This window comes from Plectropomus leopardus, chromosome 6 (assembly GCF_026936395.1).
Source record: "Plectropomus leopardus strain MGB_pleo_1.0 chromosome 6, ASM2693639v1, whole genome shotgun sequence".
In the NCBI taxonomy this organism is placed as follows: domain Eukaryota; kingdom Metazoa; phylum Chordata; class Actinopteri; order Perciformes; family Serranidae; genus Plectropomus; species Plectropomus leopardus.
This window is the reverse complement of record NC_142181.1, coordinates 34,065,084-34,085,225: the sequence shown is the minus strand read 5'-3', so window position 1 is coordinate 34,085,225 and position 20,142 is coordinate 34,065,084. Positions and strand designations below refer to the sequence as shown.

Sequence of the window (20,142 nt, the reverse complement as noted above, 5' to 3'; positions counted from 1 at the left end):
TAGCAGTTTGATATGTGGCGCTAAAGCTCACTAAAGCTCAGGACCAAAAGGAAAGGCCTCCTGTATTTCACTTTGCATCTTAAAAATGAAGCCGTTAGTGACGTTTAATGAGGGATGGGCCATCACAGTCAAAACTAACTCAAACTGACAGCCAGTTCTTATTTACCTGACATCCTCATATATCCAATCATAAACTGATATTTTCATGTGATTTAAAACCTGTGGACATGAAGTCAAACAATCTCCATTTGGATTTTAGAAATAAAAAGTGACATATTGTTGACAGTCTGGATAAACTCAGCTTTCATGAGACACCGTTAGAACCTTTCCCTACCTGTTTTCAAGAGTCATTAGAAACTCTGTAATTTCTCCCACCTTTCCCCCTGGTGCAGCTCACAGCCTCCACATTCTGCACATTCAACACTTCTACCTCACAATATTTAAAGAGGCTATTTACTGCATGTGTCCAGGGCCATTTAAGAGCGGGCAGCAGCGGGCCAAGCTGTCACACGGCCAGGGGAGTAGAATCAGTCAGCTGCTATGTTTTGGGAAAGGTCTAATCTCTCAGGAGGAGCTGCTTCAGCCTTAAAGGTTTATAAAGACAACAACTAGGCCTTGAGTGAAACACTGTATGGATCATAACTTAATATTCATTCAGTCATGCGCAGGCAGCTGGCTGTACAGTATTGATTTTCAGCAGGCAGCTGTTCTCCAGCAGCTGTAGAGCAAAGACGAGCATCTTTGTAATGTGTTTTAAATGTTTTGATTGTGGAGACTCATTTTCAAAGATAACAAACCCTCTTTAGATATCCTCAGGATTATTAAAATGTGATTTTTCAACATCTGTGACGGAAAAGATTCACCCAATAACTTTGCATTTTGGATCAAAGAGTGCCGCTGCAAAGTAGATGACCATCCTCTGAACTTTAGACAAATCCTCTGCATCACTACCATATAACCCTCAGGGACTGTGTAGCACATTATAGGTGCTTTTCATTCTTTTTTTAAAAAATAATTTTGGCTGTGTTCATGCATATGGCATAAATTTTGGCAAGATTGTGTATTTTTGTTTAATCTTGGAATTTTCAGCTCTTACAATGAGTCTAAAATACACTGTGGACAAAATTGTTTAATTCAGACTGTTAAGTGCAAAAAATGTGTTATTTAAACCCATTCAGGCTGCAGTTTTTGACCCCACAGCCACAATTATAATAACAATAAAAATAATAGTCATAACTCTATTTATATAGCACCTTTTAAAAAAGAGTTTACAAAGTGCTTTGACAAACAAAGCAAAGCAGACACGGGATACATACATGGCGATACAACAACAGAAAGCCAAACAGTCCTATTCAACACAAGCAAGACAAAACTGGGGTCCCGCGAGCTGGGAACGTTCCACAGCATTGGCTAATGTTACAACCTACAAGTTGCTGAAAATGTTTTAAAGACAACATTTTGGTCTAATGCTCACAGAACATTTTAAGGATGTTTATCATCTCAAATAATGTGCCTGTAAGCATTTAACTGTAACATTCTGAGGATGTTTTGGTAATGTTGAGAGGTGACAGGTCAGAAAATGTTCTTTCATAAAATGTTACAACAATGTTACATGAGAACAACAGAAGAAAATTTTCAAAGCAGCATTCAGAATATGTTATTGAGGACTGAGATTACAGACGATTTTTCTAAAAAATGAAAATGTAATGTAATGTGATATATTAACAATAATAATAAAAAAAACAAACAATTTTTTGATGTTCACAGAGAATGTTGCCTGAACTTTAAGACGAGCGTTCTGGGAACATTAAGAAAACCTGCCACTGAAAACATTACTTAAACATTCAGTTGTTGCATTGCACACTCTCAGAACATTTTTTGAACAAAAAACTTCAAATCAAAACCAGAGGACAAATAATGCAAGACATAAAATGTCTTAATATAAAATAATACAAAGAAATAGACCAAACACAACAGAAGCAATAAAAATAAAAATGATAAAATAAAGAATGAATAAAAATGATTAAAATGGGTGCATGGAGGCATTCATCCACAAGGCGGTAATTGTAGTTTAAAACAGATTTCTGGGGATTTTCCATTGATCTCAGACATTTCAGTCAGAATATGTGAACATGACTTGAACACATTTCCTGCTGAGCCTTGATCTGCCGGAGCTCTGCAGTTATTCAGCTGAAGACTGGCTTTGTAGATTTAGTGTAAGCATTTACATCCAAATGCCAGTTAGACTTAATCTAGTGTTTCCTCATTATCACGTTTTCATTCCTTTTGAAAGTGATGAACCACGTTCATAATTTGATCTTTATGGTCCCAGCTGTCATTTATTCATTTAAACGTATGACACCGTTGATGCCGTACAGCCTCTTTGTTCCAGAGTTGCATTGCCCTTTCTGCATGACATGAGCGCGTCCTCTGAGCCCTCTGAGCCCTCTGAGAGCATTTTGTACATCATTTGTTGCAGCTCGATTGTTAATTTAACAGCGGACAGTTTTGTGTCTTTTTCCATTAACAAATTTATGCAAATTGAGTGACAGTATGTTCCAGGCAGGGTGCAGAAAAGAGACGAGTGCACGAGAATCGCCTGCTCCTCACTGCAGGCTTCAAGAGTCCTCTTTCTACTCTGTGTGCTTTCTGGTCCATTTTTAGTTTCTTGCAGCAAAAAATCTGCATCATGGCTAACTTTTATTCAAGATATCTGAATTAAAAAGGGGTCCTACAGATACCCAGTAGCCTGCCCTTTACATTCATGCTTACGTCATGCTGATCCCATACAGTTTTGGGCAAAAACCATGCTGTTTTTTTTGCATGCAGTATGCAGTATTTTAATATTTCTGCACACTGGGGTCCCTAAACAGTCTTGGACCTGCATAAATTGGGTTTGACTGGAAAGCTTGGACTCCTGTGGATTCAGTGAGCCCAATTATTTTCACGTGGGATGATGTCACATATATAGTAGCCATTTCTTTGTAGTGAGAGCATTTTTGTGACCTCTAGAATAATTACAGCTTCATGAAACTTTACAGCCACAAACTGCAGTCCTCAAACATTCAAAGGATTGATGACTTTCAAATATGTATCAACAATAAGAGTGTTTCTCAGCAGTTTTCAGAACAGATGTCACCATCCGATCACCGAAAAATGCAATTTGAGCAGAAATCTCACATTGTTTTTGACATCAGGAGCCCAGCATGGATTTTTCTGCGTTGTTCCTCGAGGTCATGTTTAACTTTTATTCCTAATATTATTGATTTATATGAATTTAAAAAAATCAATACATGGTGTCAGTGCATCAATACAGTATTACCATGCAAAAATATCACAATATTATGCTGTATCGTTAGCGGAGATAGCTGATTGTAATTCTTAGGTACTGGAATAGTGAGAGAGAGTGAGTCTCAACAATAAAGAAGTCATGGAGACAGGCATACAGTGAAAAATAAAAAAGGCTATTTTGTTAAAGGTTTAGTCAAAGGGCAGCTGAAGAGATCCTTTGTAGTCGGCACTCCAGCTCTTCATTCAGTGAGTGTGCTGAGCTGGACGAGACGGCGGTGAGCCTGCGGGGAGGTTTGTGTCTGCTCAGCCCACCAGCGCTGAGCTCTCCATAAAGGAGAGGGGAACAGGGAGGCTGACAGGCATCTGCATTAGGCAGCTTGTTTCCGACTCCACGGGCAAATAAACAGCAGTTCCCACTTGGCAGTTTTTGTGTTGGGGCTTTGTAAACCCGTACCCACACTTAGTGAGTTCAGCCACCTACAGGAGTGGTGCTGGAGTGAAGATAGCAGGCACGAACAGACAGGATCACATTAGCTCTAAACTTTTATTAACAGGGGTTTGGGGAGCTGTCCAGGGTGCTGACTGTGTTTTCTCCTGTCTTCATTCCCACTGAGACGCCTCAACACCTAAACTCACTGATAAAAGTGATGCCAGGAGCCAAATATGGAACACATTTATATATATTTTTTTTACATTGTTGATAAAGTTAGTACATTATTTGGGTTGAAAAACAAACTTGAAACACAAAACAAACAAAAAACAAACCAACAAATATCACACAAATAGCACATTTTTCAGAAAAATATAACAAAAAATAAATGACAACAAAGAGCAGAAAAAGTAACCAGTCAGTAAACAATAATCCAATAAAATGTTTATATACAGTATATATACATCCAGAAATAATTAAACAGCATGAATAAATGTAATGACAATTTTCTTTAATTTAAAGATGATGCACTTTATTATTCCATATCTGTGCACCGCGATATTTGAGGGTATATTGTTCATTTTTTGTTTTGTAAAACAGGAGGTGAAGCTGATCGACATGTCTAGTATTTTATGAATGAATATGTAAATTCAATTTTTGCTGAAAATTGAGTTTATGAAGATTGGATGGGTAAGTATTTGCCCGAACAATATTACCATAGATCAAATAGAGATAAATCATGGAATAATATGAAGTTAATGAAAAAGAAACATTTACAAAACCTTTCAGTTTATTGATGATCTCCAGTGATATCACAATTTTGTTAAAAATAAAATCTTTTATTTTTCCATTTTAATTTTTGGTCAACTAAAAAGTCTATCTCCACTGCTCTTAATGTGAGCGTGCTAGATGTCTGTCATATTATCATATTTTCTTTTTTTTTCTTTACACTTGTGTTACAGATGCATTACCAAAGTCAAAGCTGTAGCTCATGTGCCAGCTGTGTCTGTGTTGCTGCCAAACATCGCCACATTACAGTTGACCTTTCAGATACAACAGCGGTGAGCAGATTACATAATGCAACAGGCGCCAGTCATTCAAGCATACACAGTCATGGACACACTCAAAGTAAACACATCCCCTCTGAAGTATTTAACACTACGAGGCATAATCAGCATACAAAATGAACCAATACTGCCACTTAAGGATTCTGCTCCGTCTAAATTTGAGTTTTCTGTGACGTCTCTTGTTACTTCTGTCCTTCTGGTAGAAATATTGCTGTTCCAAATGTCAGATTTCGAGCTGGAAAGCAGCTCAATATTCCCCGTGTGTCATGAGTTTTGATAGATGGGAGCGTTTGTGCATGAAATGGACTGAGTCATTTTGATATATAAACCTCGTCTCCATGTTGTTATTCCAACACGGTCCAGACACAGGGAAGTGCTCCACAAAGGATGCTCAGATTTATTCATGAGATGCTCGTTTCAGTGCAGGCATATTAATAGGTATGTGTTTGTTAGCATGTGTGCATCCAGGAAAATATTAGCTCTGAAACAAGCACTGGTATTGTTACAAATGATGATGGTGCTTTTTTTGCTCGGGAGCAGCTGTTGGGGAAGCAGAAACATGCTGTTCTGATGCAGGTCGCAGACTGTGACCCTTTTATTATCTCTTGTAGGTGCTCAGCAGTGTTCTTCTTTTCAATAGACAATTCATAATTAACGCTTCATTTATGTTTCGTTGTTGCGAATCATTTGCCAGCAGACTGGTTCAGACTGGCAGCAGTGCAGCAGATAATGAGATGATTGATGGGCTCATTTCTTAATGACATGTGGGTTCAGTTTGGCAATTTCTTGGTTCAGGCAGTCAGAGAAGGCTGTCGGAGCGCGTTTGTTCCCTGAAAAAGAAACTCGATAGCAATACATTTCCACTAAGTTAAGATGGATTTTCCTTTGTAACGAGGTTCTGTCTCGTATTGTTTTTTATGTACTTATGAGACCATTACAGCAAATTCTTGGCAACTATCAAAGATTGTGTTCCATCGATTTTTAAATTTGTGGATCTGATATAACTGATTTTTTTAGATTTTGCAAAAAAATCATCTATTAAAGTTATGTTGAAGACATTCCTTTTTAGCTGTTCATTCCAGGGGTCTTGTTTGACATCTGAACTGTTATTATTATTAATAATAATAGTTTAGAGTCACATGTTTTTATACCTTTTTTTTGGGTTATTATTCATTTTAATTATTATTTGATGAGTACGGTCATGTGATGGCTTTGTTTTGCACTGCCAGTTGTACCTTTGTGTAGCACATTGCGCTTCCGCCTGGAATGAAATGTGCTATATAAATTTAGTTTTGCCTGCTTGCTTGCTATATGCCCCTTGAAAGAAAAGACAACCTGCCTCTGTGCTCTCCTGGAAGGACAGAGTTAAACCATCTACTCCACTCTCCGGTCTGAAATTATTCAGTGCTCAACAGTGTGCTCATGCATGTCATGCAGTCATAGTGTTCTTCAGAGAAGTGACATTCCACCTCTATTTAAAAACACCAGATGCCTGTCAGTTTCTCTCTCTTTTCTTGCCGTACCGCCTCTCCTGTCTGCAAGCACATTTATTAAATATGCATTTATTAAAGCACATTAAAGCCTCCTTCCTCTGACGACTTGATTGCACGTTGAGCGGCCAGCGGACTAGCTGCTGACTCATTTGTGTACAAGTGAGGCGTTCTTGTCTCAGCGGTGAGTCAGATCAGTAATACGTTGCTTCAGCAGAACAACATGTATGCGCTGTGACTCAAAGAACAAACCAAAGACATCAATGTAGGTTACTGCTGATGTGCTGATTTCATGAAGTCATTTTTCAGGTTTAAAATATAAAGACTGCCTCAATCACTGTTAAAGTTCCAGTGTGTAGGTTTTAGGGGGATATAGAGAAAAAATATATTGCAGAAATGTTTTCTTCTGTATACAATCTCCTGAAAATCGGAATCTTAATGTCTCCATTAACTTAAAATCAGCTGGTATTCCTGACATATTTATTGTAAACTTGACTTTAAATGATGTTAAGTTTACAGCACCTCCCCTTACCCTGGGATGCACGATGAATCGTTGTTGTTGTTGTTGTTGTTGTTGTTGTTGTTGTTGTTGTTGTTGTTGTTGTTTGCTGTTCCAATGATGAAATTGTTTCCAATGGGTAGAGCCAATAATATAATGGGATATGTATGATAAACTCTATTACCGATGACCTGTGTTTGGCAAATTAACATGTTTGATTTGATGAATTCAGAGTTTTTGTAAAGTTTGCTGATGGGCTCAGCTAGAGATTATTGATTATTTTGTTAGCCATTAGGAGCAGTAATGGTCCGGATGAAAATGACATACCAACTAAAAGATAAAAAGTAAATATCGACCATCCCTAATCATTATAGTTTTTTGTTGTTTGTGGTTGTGATCGACTCGAACTGTTATTGTTGTTGCGGATGTTATGTTTTATGTACTGTGTCCCCTATCGTTTACAAAAAAATATCTATCTATTTATCTATACATCTATACATTTAGTTATTTATCTTCTTTTAGACGGTAGAACTATTTGTTTTTGCTTTTTTATTGATTTGCACCCCACCATTTTCTTTAGTCATATCTTGCTTGAACTAAACTACAGTGTTTCCAAGAGTTCTGGTGGTTCTGCTCTGTTTTATCCGTATCTGTAAGCTTTCTGAAAACATTCACATACAGATGAAATTGGATGCAGAGTTCAGGCAGAAGACTCTGTATATGTATCTAACATTGAGCATAAATGAACCATTATTAACTTGCTTTAAAATAAAGTGACTTGGGTGTTAGAGAAAACATATGACATTACAGTTTCTTAGTACTGAAACCTTCACTTGGCCTGATAATCATTTTGAAGTGGGTATAATGTTAAAAGTACCCTGTGGTGTTACTTTGTGTGTGTGTGTGTGTGTGTGTGTGTGTGTGTGTGTGTGTGTGTGTGTTTGTGTGTGTGTGTGTGTGTGTGTGGGTGTGTGTGTGTGGATGTGCGTGTGTGCACTGAAGATCCAAGAAACATGTCAAGTGCATCTCTTCCCTCAAAACATGTAGGTTAAATCCTGAATTGTTTACATATTTGCTGGCCTGCAGTCTACTTCTTTGTTATGCTGCCTTTGCTGGCACATTGCAGCAAATCTTGGCCCGTCACCACCAGCTTTTCATCAGAGGAACAGTGTGAGACCATCGACTGTGTATTGCATCACCCATGTGCATGGCACTGCATGTGCATCTTTGTGCGATAGATTAACAAAATGGGCAGAAACCAACAACATTTATTTTAATCCAGGTTTCAGATTCCTTTCACAAGTTATTTAACCCTTTGGAACCTGAGCAAAGTGGTTGGCTTTCTGTCAAAAACAGGAAAAAAAGCAAGCACCAACTATACAGATAGCATAATATAATATAATATAATATAATATAATATAATATATTTTCAGCACTTTCTTGATTTTTTTTTTTTTTTTTTACCTTTATTTTCTTTTTTATTTTCTCTTTGCTTGTGTTCAGGATTTTCAGAATGCTTATTTTTAATATAATATAATCTAATATATTTCCAGCTCTTTTGGGGTTATTTTCTTGTTTGTTTGGGGTTTTTTACCTTTACTTACTCGTTTCCTTTTCTTTTTGCTTATTTTCAGGTCATTTTCTTGTAACTTTTTACTCATTTCTTTGTTAAGTTTGGGCAATCTCTTGCTATGTTGCTCATCACCTTCTCCCCATGTTTTTGAATGAAATCAAACTAATTTGCTCAGGCTCCAAAGGGTTAAACTGATGCAACCACATAGATGGTCTGGAAGTGCTGTTCTGCACAGTGATTATCTTCAAGTGTTTAGAGGAGAAGTCCAATATCCTGAAGGTCACAGGTTCCACCCTGACAACAGACAAGTGCCCCTTAACAAAACCGAAGATACAACCTCATTTCTCTTTGAATGCCCCCTTGGATGGTGAACCAGTTGAAAGATTAAAAAATATCCTGTGGAATAAAAAGGAGGACACAAAAGACAGAGGATAATGGAACAGCACTGAAGGGTTCCTTTTGGAGAATGTGAATTTACGTAAGCGAGCAAAGGTGACAGCGGCTGTGACAGCAGGTGCAGAAAATGAATCGATGGGTGGAATTGATCTTGTTAACTTGAGGCAGCAGTGCGAGACCAATTGCATAATGCGCAGCCCAAAGCTGGGTCAGACAGTAGGAGAGGGAGGGAGGTAGAGAGAGGTGCGCGAATGATGATGAACGAGGGGGAAGGGTGAAATGCCAACTGACTTCATTAAATGCGAGATGAATTCACCGCCGTGAGAGGTGCTTCACTACCAGACAAAGGAATCCCAAAAAATGCCAGTGGCCAGTGTGAAGAAATAATAACGTGGATGTCTGGCAGACGAATACACACGGTGCTGTAAATGGACATGAATAAGTGTTTGTGTTTGTGCAACTTGGAGGCAGAAGGGACAGACATTGTTCATAGATGCTGAGTCGATTTCCTGTTTGTCTTGGCAGAGATCCGGGAGGCGTTTAGGGTGCTGGATCGTGACGGAAACGGGTTCATTTCCAAACAGGAGCTGGGCATGGCCATGCGCTCTCTGGGCTACATGCCCAGTGAGGTAGAGCTGGCCATCATCATGCAGAGATTAGACATGGACGGTGAGTTGCATGTACAACCACACACGCTCACAAACACACACAGGTGTAAAGATATACTCTGCAGTGCATATTGAGTTCTTCTTCCAAAGTGCTGCATCATAAATGGATATAAAAACATTTTTTTGCTCCATCATAAAAATGTAAATACTGTACCATGAGGTTTATGGTCAAGTTACTTTATTTTTATGGCACAAATTCACTTTAAAATCCATACAGTTTACTCTACACTCAGTCCTTTTGACCCTTGATACAGATAAGGATACACTCCCAATTATACTGTAAACAGGGTAAAAATGGGTAAAAACCTCAAAGAGTGACAGAGGAGGAATCCCTCTCTGAGACATAGGTGCAATGTAGTGTTTACAGAATCAAACAAACTTAATAAAATTACCATATAGACAACCCAAAGTGTCATATAAGTGTTGATGTGTTGTATATGAACTTATATGAGGACGATGGATTACAGGAGCAGCTTCTAGGTCGCGAATTTGCAAGTCCTACAATAGCAAAGGAATGGCCGGCCTTATCCTGCCTTATATCCCCTTTCCACCAAAATTAGTGCATGTCTGTGAGTTCTTTAAAACAGGCTTCTTTTCTATCGCCGGTAGGGCAGAGTTGTATACACAGCTCTTTCTGTTTGTGTGTGGGGCTGTTGTTTTGGTGTGTCACATTGGACAGAACAGACCAGAGAACAGATTAGTTAACAGTAGAAAACAGTATGAATGGAGGCCTGTAAAAACTTTATTGTGATTACTTATCTTTACATATAGTATCCTACTTATTCACTCCGTCTTACAATCTCAATATTTGAGCGTTGCTTGGACGAGGACGGACACTGTTTTGTGGTGGTGGGTCATTGCATCTCGCCAGCTAAGGGGCTAAATTAGCGTGTTCACACGGGTGTTGCGTTTCCATCGATGCTAATTGAGCTTAGAAATTTCCGTTATTTGACCCGGGTGTGAATGCTGATTATCTTTCCCCTTACATTATAAAAATCCAGTGGTTAGTAGGTGTTAGCAGGTTTTTGTGCAGGGGAAAATGGGCTTCATACTTTTGAATTTAAAAGCATTTTTGAGATTAAGCAATTGACATGGGTGGCCTATGGGACATTCAGTTGTCAGTCGGAATGCAATGAAAACATTGATTTTGTTGTAGCTGCAATGGATCGTTGTCTATTCCGATCAAATTAACCAGCTGGCCAACCAGATTTTTGGCTGTTCCTGCCCTACTTTGGGAGCTAATAATAAAATTATTAAATACTATGATTAAAATTAAGTGCAAAGAGACTTCTATAGTTCCATTTGTGTTATACGTTTTGAATGGTCAGGAAAATTTTGATTACGAGTCCTTGAAAAGCAAAAGTTTTAAAATTTGTCCATGAAATTGTGTGGGCATCCTGAGTATCTTAGCAGTGAAAAATACACGTTTTACAAAAGTTGTTTACACAAGTTTTTTTCAATGCTTTGATGTTCATCGCAGTAGTCAGGTGACATTTAAGCCCGTTCTCATTCTGAAGTCGTCAAATACCTTCGCTTTATCATTGATTTCAGTGTCAGACACCGACACAAAAAACCCTACTTTCGCAGCAGTATGATACGCTGCTAGGTGCTAGTTTGACAGACCTGACAGAACCTTTCAAAGTGTTATGATGCACCACAGAACAGCACTTGTGCGGCAGTATGATACGCAGACGTGCAGTGTCATTTGTTAAGTTAATCGGGAGACACTGTTGCTGCGGTATGATACGCCACTGGATGGTATTGGGTTGAAACACTGCTCATAAGAAGTCATATGTGGAGGTGGAAAGGGCAGAAGGGGCACTGGATGGGTCCAACCAACCCAGCACTTTCACCTAGGCACCTGCTGATAGCTTTTCAGATGAATGTAGAACCAAAATGTGATATCTTTTTTTACTCAACCTCACGTGCTGGTGGGCGTTCCGGAACATCAACAACAGACGCAGGTGATAGAGAATTTTTGGTGTGACAAGATTTACGTCAGTACAAGGTCTACAAGAGCCCTTCAGGTAAGATACTTTACCCAAACAGCTGCCTTTCTCTATGCTATGTCTCAGACCAATAGAATCTCCTCTCACTCATAGATGTATGCAAAATAACCTTATTTGGTAAGTAGTGTCTTCCTAGGAAGGACTGTTAAGTACCATGAGCAAGGACAAAGATGCCTTCAGAATCTCTGGATTCACTGCATACACTGTTCTCCCCTGAGTTCTTCTTCAGTCATTGAATCACCAGTTTACACCAGCTTTGTCTTCATCAGCAGGAGGAAACTTAGCCCTTAAAATGTAGATGTCCACTGACAAAGCGGCAATATTTGAAGACTTGGGATCCAAACATGTTGGACATTTCACAAGTTTAAAATGCATTTGTGGTTGTGCCCCCTCAGCTCCCTAGGCATCATGGTGACCACTAAGGGCGAGAGGTGTCCAACGTTCCACACTTTTGAGTGTTTTGAGTGCACCATCCGGGTACTCACAGTACACTGCATTTGGCCATATTTCTCAGTGTGAATGCAAAGCAGTATCGAAATGAGACACAGCACTGGATGAAGGATGGGCTACAAAACTCCTTAACAGGCAACTTTGCATAGATTTACAGTAAATAAGAGCATTTCTCTATTCACTCTTGCCTGTTCACATACACACATTACATATTCTTCTGTGTCATGCATAAAACATTTAGTCACGCATGCCTGAGTGTGTATTCATTTCAATCTCAACCACTTGCCGTTTCTGCCTGACACGTGAAAGCTCCAAAGTGAAACTGCTGCCGGGAGCCTAAATGAAGAGATATATGACATTACTAAAATGCATGCACGTGTGACATGTTGAGAGTTTGTGTAGATCAAAGTGGGTTTTCATATCGCTTGTCCAGCTGGAGCAAAATGAATGGCTGTATAAATGCATTTGCTGCTGCAGCTGAGTGTGTGTGAGAGATGCAGCACAAAACTTAACAACACACCCAGAGTGCTTCTGCTGTCAAAACAGTGAGATCGAAATCGGCTTATTTCTGCAGCCCCATCCTCAACTGTGACCTTTTAACCTGTTGTCCTCAAAGACAATTTTCTGAGCATCAAGAAAACACAAACACAAGCAATCCCTCCTCTTGCAGATCGCATTTGCAAAGCCGTCTGCATTAACTGTGATTGACATTTTATAAAGGATAGACTCTTAAAAATTGTATAAGGCCGGGATGGGAAAATGCAATATGCAAATGTCAGATCAGTCGGAAAATATTCAAATTCTTCATGCTGCTATCACAGCCTTTGATAAGTACTTTTCAGTTTCACTGTGGAGGGAGAAATACTATAAATGTTCAAGGCTGAATATTAAAGTTTAAGATGTGAGGCTGCCTTTATTCCTCTTCTGACTCATCGTCTTCAGAGTCTCCGGAGAGCAGAGCTGCTTTTGGGCCTCGGGGCCCACTCTTGTTGCACTCTCGTTGTCGCCGTCTGCTGCAACTTGAAGGAGCAGACGAGGCTACTTTCAGAACTGACGAAGGTCACCGCAGCTTTTGTCTCAGGAAGTCTGTGAAGTTTAATTCTGTTTATTTATTTATTCACTCGCCTCTCATTGTTCATTCTGTCTCTGCGTATTGAATCTGAGTTTGTCAGTGTCTGAAAAACTTCTTTTCCATTAAATGACCCAGGTCAACTTGTTTCTATTGATTGATGTCATTAGCAAAATACTGGGGCTTTGCTCCACGTAGATGGTATTGAATCTTAGGATCGACCGGCTGCTGAGCAAGGGCTGTGACTTTTGTTTGCAAAAACTATTCAACAAAGACAGCTTTCAGATATGATCCAATGCAAATAAAGAGAGGCCTGCACACTGACTGAATGCCCAGAAAGGCTTTCAGGTGCAAAGACACAGACTGATGTACATCTAAAGCCCCATTAACCCTCAGGGACTGTTTGGTGCGTTTTACACGCTTTTCATTCTTCATTTTTTTCATTCATTTTGGCTATGTTCATGCATATGGCATAAATTTTGGCAAGATTGTGTATTTTTGTTTAATCTTGGAATTTCTAGTTCAGCTCCTACAATAAGTCTAAAATACACTGTGTAAATGCGCCGTTGAAACCCATTCAAAATGACATTTTTGATCCCAAAGCCATCAAAGCATAAAAACGTGTTGTATTATTTCTGGGTGTCATTCTGGGCTTTTGTTTTGGAAATTGTCATTTTTACTATTTTCCACCTGATGATGTCATTTTTAACATATTTGGCATATGGAGAAAATACATGCTATTTCCACTAGGTGCACTGTCACCATCAGTTCTGCTGCTAATCATTGGCATATCCCGGACTATTATAAATATATATATATATATATATATATATATATATATATATACCATCACACACTGACTGGAAGATGTGAGCATAGGTCAGTTAAACTGACAAATATGAAGTGTGAAAAATCCGGCCCGATTTTTTTTGGCTATTTACAAAACAGTTGATGAAATGATCTCCTCATATGCATGTGAGTTGACACAGTGACAAAGAGCCAGTAATCAAAGGGAGCAGCGTGTAGGAGAAGATGAATGAGAGTGGACGGCAGTGATTGCATCTGGGCCTGGTGGGCAGCTGTGAGGAGCGGCTCCTCGGTCACAGCCATCGATTCCGAGCCCAGCAGCCAAGTCCGGCTGATCTCCAGGAGATACTGATAGGTTATCTGCTGCACTCGTCTCTGCTGTGAAGCCTGTGCGTGTGATTGTTATTGAGCTCTGTGTGCCCTTCATGGAGAGGTGTGACGACTTGTCTTTGTTCTGGATCGCAGCATTGCACCAGACGTTGTTTTTCATTATAGATTACACTGTTTCTTTTTTTTCTTCTGGTGTTAGTGACCTTGACGTCATGTCTCTGTAACTTTAGCTGTGTTTGAAACCACTCGCTGACTCGCTATCCTCTATGTAGAGTGTATTAAATAGTGAACTATATAGGGAATAACCGTATGGGATTTCAGACGCTATGCCAACCTACTCTCACTCCAAAGTCCTCAGTCTCCGAAGAACAGGTTTCGTGGCAACATAATATTGAGGAGCGTGAGCGCGCCTATTGGGCATGTTGGTGGATGTGCCATAAAACAATCAACTTTCTTGTGGGAATCTAGAGTTTGAGTCCCGTGTGGATGTGTGTGTGTGTGCATGGCATTTGTGTCCCATGTGTGTGCGCGTTTTCTACCCTTTATCATATGCCATTTTTGCCTAAACATAACCATCGGTGATTTTGGTGCCTAATTCCAGCCATCACGACAGTCAGCGCTGTGTCATCCCACCATGATGTCATCCCACCACGTGCACTTCTGCAGCGGCATCCCGGCACATTATAGCTTGACGTCATAGGTTGACTTGGAAGTTCACCTGACCAAACGTCACAATGCGATGAGTTAGTAGTGAGAATGTGTTGACTATGCTGGAATTATCTGAACGTCATTGCATCAGTGGAAGCGCCAGATATTCGTGTGATGCAGCGCCCAGTATCATGCAAACAAGCGCAAACAGTGCACTCTGGAAGACAGATGAACAACGGTTATATTGATGTTGCATGTCAAGTTTTCTGTTAAATCCTGAATGAGTTGTTCAAATTCTGATGATGCGGGAGTGTGGTTTTGTTAGCAATGGTCTTGTGTCCTAATAACCACCTGTAATAGCCCTCCATCTGTTTAGTTCACAAGCTACTTAGCTTGTTTGTAGCTCACTCGAGTGAGCTAAGTAGCTGTAGTTAGCTCGCCAGCTACTAGCTTGCGCCCTTTTCTGGAGAAACTTTTTTGTTTACACAGCCGCATTGCATTGTGGTATAAGGGAGTAAAATGTAGGGTACATTGCATGTGCATTCAAATTTGCTGTGCATCCTGGGCATTTTATAGTGCACTATATGGTTGGACTCCGCCAGGGCTGCCCTTTGTCACTGATTCTGTTCATAACTTTTATGGACAGAATTTCTAGGTGCAGTCAGGGTGTTGAGGGGGTCCGGTTTGGTGACCTCAGGATTGGGTCTCTGTTCTTTGCAGATGATGTGGTCCTGTTGGCTTCATCGGGCCGTGACCTTCAGCTCTCACTGGATCGGTTCGCAGCCGAGTGTGAAGCGGCTGGGATGAGAATCAGCACCTCCAAATCCGAGACCATGGTTCTCAGCCGGAAAAGGGTGGCGTGCCCCCTCCGGATCGGGGACAAAGTCCTGCCCCAAGTGGAGGAGTTTAAGTACCTTGGGGTCTTGTTCACGAGTGAGGGAAGGATTGAGCGGGAGATCGACAGGCGGATCGGTGCGGCGTCTGCAGTAATGCGGACTCTGCACCGGTCTGTCGTGGTGAAGGGAGCTGAGCCGAAAGGCAAAGCTCTCGATTTACCGGTCGATCTTCGTTCCTACCCTCACCTATGGTCATGAGCTTTGGGTAGTGACCGAAAGAACAAGATCGCAGGTACAAGCGGCCGAAATGACTTTCCTCCGTAGGGTGGCTGGGCTCTCCCGTAGAGATAGGGTGAGAAACTCGGTCATCCAGAAGGAGCTCGGAGTAGAGCCGCTGCTCCTCCGTGTTGAGAAGAGCCAGATGAGGTGGCTCGGGCATCTAAAATGCCTCCAGGACGCCTCCCTGGTGAGGTGTTCAGGGCACGTCCCACCGGTAGGAGGCCCCGGGGAAGACCCAGGACACGCTGGAGAGACTACGTCTCACAGCTGGCCTGGGAACGCCTCGGGCTCCCCCGGGAAGAACTGGACCAAGTGGCCGGGGAGAGGGAAGTCTGGGTTTCCCTGCTTAGGCTGCTGCCCCCGCAACCCGACCCTGGATAAGCGGAAGAAAATGGATGGATGGATGGATATATGGTGGATGAAATTAACCCCTAAGAATCCGAACATTACTACAAATGGGGAACACGCTATAGAGTGCATTATTTTAGTGCGTTCCCTAGCACTAAAATAATGCACTCTATAGCGTGTTCCCCATTTTTGAACACAGCTTTTTGTCTCTTATCTCCATGTTTGGACCTGTTTAGGCATCTATTAACTGACATTTTGACATTTAGTTTTATTCCCTGTTTTCTTGACTTGTTTGTAACTTAAAGGCAGGATTTTGCATCTTTCCTCAATTATTCATTGTTGTATTTTGAAGCTGAAAGGGGACGCTCAGTTGTGACATAACACAGGAAGAGACTTGTCAAACGCAGGTGGCTCGGGCTCGAACAGACACAGAAAGTGACTCAGTGGCTTTGTGCTGAACGTTGAGGTGTCACATTCTGCAGGTGCATCAAAATGAGAGCTGACAAGCATGCAGCCAGGATGTGTGAAAAAAGAAAACAGGGCTTTTAGGGTGAGCCTAAAATATTCTGCAATATAACGCAGTGTTGAGGGGCATTTCTGTGTTTGAACTTTGAACCCAACACAAGGTTTATTTTGGTTCAGTAAACCAACACATTCTGAAATGAAGATATTAAAGAAAAAGTATTCATTTATTATAAAGCAGGCGCAGTCAATTGAGGCAAATGTGCAGAGCCTCTTTATATCAACTAGAGCCAAAAAAATTGGTATGACATGCCATAAATAAGTAGTTCAATCAATCAATTCATTCATTAATTTTCTTTACTCATTTATTTCCACTCAGGACTGCCAGAGGGCTGAGGCCTCGGCCAGCACACTGTTTGGAAAATGAATGTTCGTTTAGTTCAGCTTAGTTCAGCGCACATATATACATTATATCATTATATTTGCATATGTGTGTGTGTATATATACGTGTATATGTATATGTGTATAAATGACAAAAAAAGAAAATTTAAAAAGTTAAAAATGATAACAATAACAATAATAATAATAATAATAATAATAATAATAATAATAATAATAATAATAATAATAATAATAATAATAATAATAATAATAATAATAATAATAATAATAATTAATTAATAATTACTACTATTATTATCATTATTGTCATTATTAAAATAATTACAATAATTCTAATTGTAGTAACTATTAATATAGGACCTTTAAAAACTGAGTTTACAAAGTGTTTGACAAACAAGCCACATCAGAAACAAGAAGGGTTTCTTGCAGAGGCAACATACGAGCCAAACAAGGCAATAATGCAAATGTTGAGTAATGTGATTGTCGATTCATGTAACACTTTGTCTTCTGGAGAAATGTGTAATAGGATGAACTATTATTTTAGATGTCATTGTGACTTTGAAATGGTCGACTGTCAGGAGATTAATAATCATGACAACACTGCCTACTGACACATCTAGCAGACACACACAGCAACATGAGCATTTCATTGTACCTGCGTTTCTGGCCACCTGTGTAGTCCGATCTTTAGTCATGATCCATAGTGCTTACATTGTACATGGTACAGTAAAATTGACCATTTTACTGTTTCTTCTACATGTACAGCTCTTGCAAACCGTTCTGACTATTGACAATTGTCAATAAAGATGAATTTGCAAGGTCCGAGGCTGTGGGAAGGTAGAAGTTTGTTTGCCAGCAGAGGTACAGTTTACATGTAGAGACAGACGTCCCATGAAGAACTTAGAAGTCCATTTCTGTAAAAATGACTCAGTCCAAGTTTTGATTCTCTCGCTCTCTCTCTCTCTCGCTCTCTCTCTCTCTCTCTCGCTCTCGCTCTCGCTCTCTCTCTCTCTCTCTCTCTCTCTCTCTCTCTCTCTCTCACGCGCACACACACACACACACACACACATATTAGCAACACTAATAAACTAGCTTGGCTACACTGTCCACTAGAGTGAGAAAAAAAGACCTTGGGGAATCGAGTTGTGGTTTTAACTTTAACAGCCGACCAAACTCTCTAAAATGTCAGAAATTCATTCGAACGTCCACCGGTCAGTTGGGAGTGGTTAATTAGGCAGTGTTTGGTTCTCGTTCCCCCTGTGCCAGGGCACGGTAATGCCTGATGAAGCTGATATTCGTCTGGCTCTAAAGGAACTCATGTGGCTCAAAACTTTGGTCAGAAACTTTTGCCAGCTGTTTGGACATAGTCTTTTTGCTGGGAGTTGTTAGCTTCTTTTTGTTTTTTTTTTACCATCTAAAAACATAGTGGCATCGTGACAAAAACCTGGCATAAAGGGTTAAAATTCTTAAAATTAATGAATATTTGACATATATAATAAGGGCTGATGTTTGTTAAAAGAATAAATTCAATGTACATATAACATTATATTAATGTAGATCTTTTTATTTGTTGTCTGATTTTGAAAAGTGCATTTTATGTACAGAGCGGTATGAGTGTGCCAATTTGACAATTCAAAAAAAAAAATAATATTGTATAGTCAATGTTACTGCCTTGAATTATCTTAAGCTGTGATAATAATTTTGAAGGAATCTACTTAGCATGTAGTATATTCAAATGAATGCTTCTTTGTGTAGGTTTTTTCATCTAAAAATATAGTGGCATCATGACAAAAACCTGGCATTTAAAGGGTTAAAATCCTGAAAATGAATGAATATTGGATTTTTTTATTAGTGCTTATAAAAAATAACTAAATGAAAGTAGACAATAATATTAATCTAATCTAATCTATTAAACTTGATTTTGAAAAGCACATTTCGTTTGCAGAGCGATGTGAGTGTGTGTAATATTAAAACGGGCCCTAAGGGTTAAATATCTCCCTTGCATGTTCTTCATCCTGTCGAACCTTGAACTTGTTCACCCAGTTCCACCCCTTTTCTACCATCATCCATCCATCCGTGCTGACATCCCAGTACCTCAGCACCTCTTTGTCTGAATATTCATGGGTACAAGTGCAGTCAGTGGCATTAAACATTACAGTGTCAGCATGGCCCAGAGTGGCCCGGCACAATCAGAGGAGGAGCAGAGGCACAGGAGGGGCAGATTGAGTCTTCCTGCATCGATAACTTTGCTTTGATAAGATCATCTGCAGATATGGAGAGAGCAGGTGGGAAGATGAGAGAAGTAAAATTAGTTTACAACTGGGACACAAAAAACATGAGGCAACAAAAATCAGTGAAAATGGCTTTTAAAGGAGTGAAAGAATTAAGAATGATAAAAACCATTTTTCTTGCCCTTTAGATTCGATTTGTCAGAGCTTCAGTTATATGAAAGCCAGCAAGCCGTCAGTCCATTCCATTATTTTCACACCCGAAGATGTGAATTCATATGTGAATTTATACAGAATTTTTCCCCCATCTTTTCACAATTGCCTAAGCAAGAGCTTTTACTGATTCATCCAACTATACAGGTTAATAAAACCAGACAAACTCTGCAGGGGAGAAACCTCAGCGGGCTTATGAAAACGTTCCACTCAAAGAGAAAAAAAGGAGTTTTGACGCTTTGTTTTGGCATCAGCTTCAACAACTATCAGCAGGTTCCTAGATCAGTGCTGCTGGAATCGATGTGCGCAGCAGGATCTCAGTGTTGTGAGTGATTCAGTGGCTGTAAACTCTGATCTGCCTCATATCCAGAGTTATAAAGCCTGTCAGAGCTCACTGTTTAACTTTTTAACTGTTACTTTTTCTAGTCTCAGCGGTAAATGATGCTCCGAACTGTGTCATTGAAAGTAACAAAGACGCAAACAGCATCCGTATTTCCCTTTAAGCCTCAAAATACCATGTAACACGTCTGCAAACACATTTCAGGAAAAAAAAACCTGCAGAAAATGTTTTTGAATGAATATAATAAAAAATAAGATTGCCACAAGGAAGTGCATTACAATCCACTGGAAATTTAGTCACACTCCT

The 20,142-nt window shown here is 39.8% G+C and overlaps 1 protein-coding gene across 6 annotated transcripts in view; it reads left to right on the top strand.

Moving 5' to 3' along the window:
• The window catches only part of LOC121943512 (calcium-binding protein 8-like), a 142,393-nt gene that overhangs the window by 24,098 nt on the left and 98,153 nt on the right, over positions 1-20,142 (top strand). For all 6 annotated transcript variants that reach the window (XR_015776862.1, XR_015776860.1, XR_015776861.1 and 3 more), the window contains exon 3: positions 9,272-9,415. Coding sequence is in view for 3 of the 6 variants with exons in the window: in XM_088079319.1 (XP_087935445.1) it covers positions 9,272-9,415 (144 nt within the window). In the remaining 3 variants the exon portion in view is untranslated. The remainder of the gene's footprint in view (positions 1-9,271; positions 9,416-20,142) is intronic.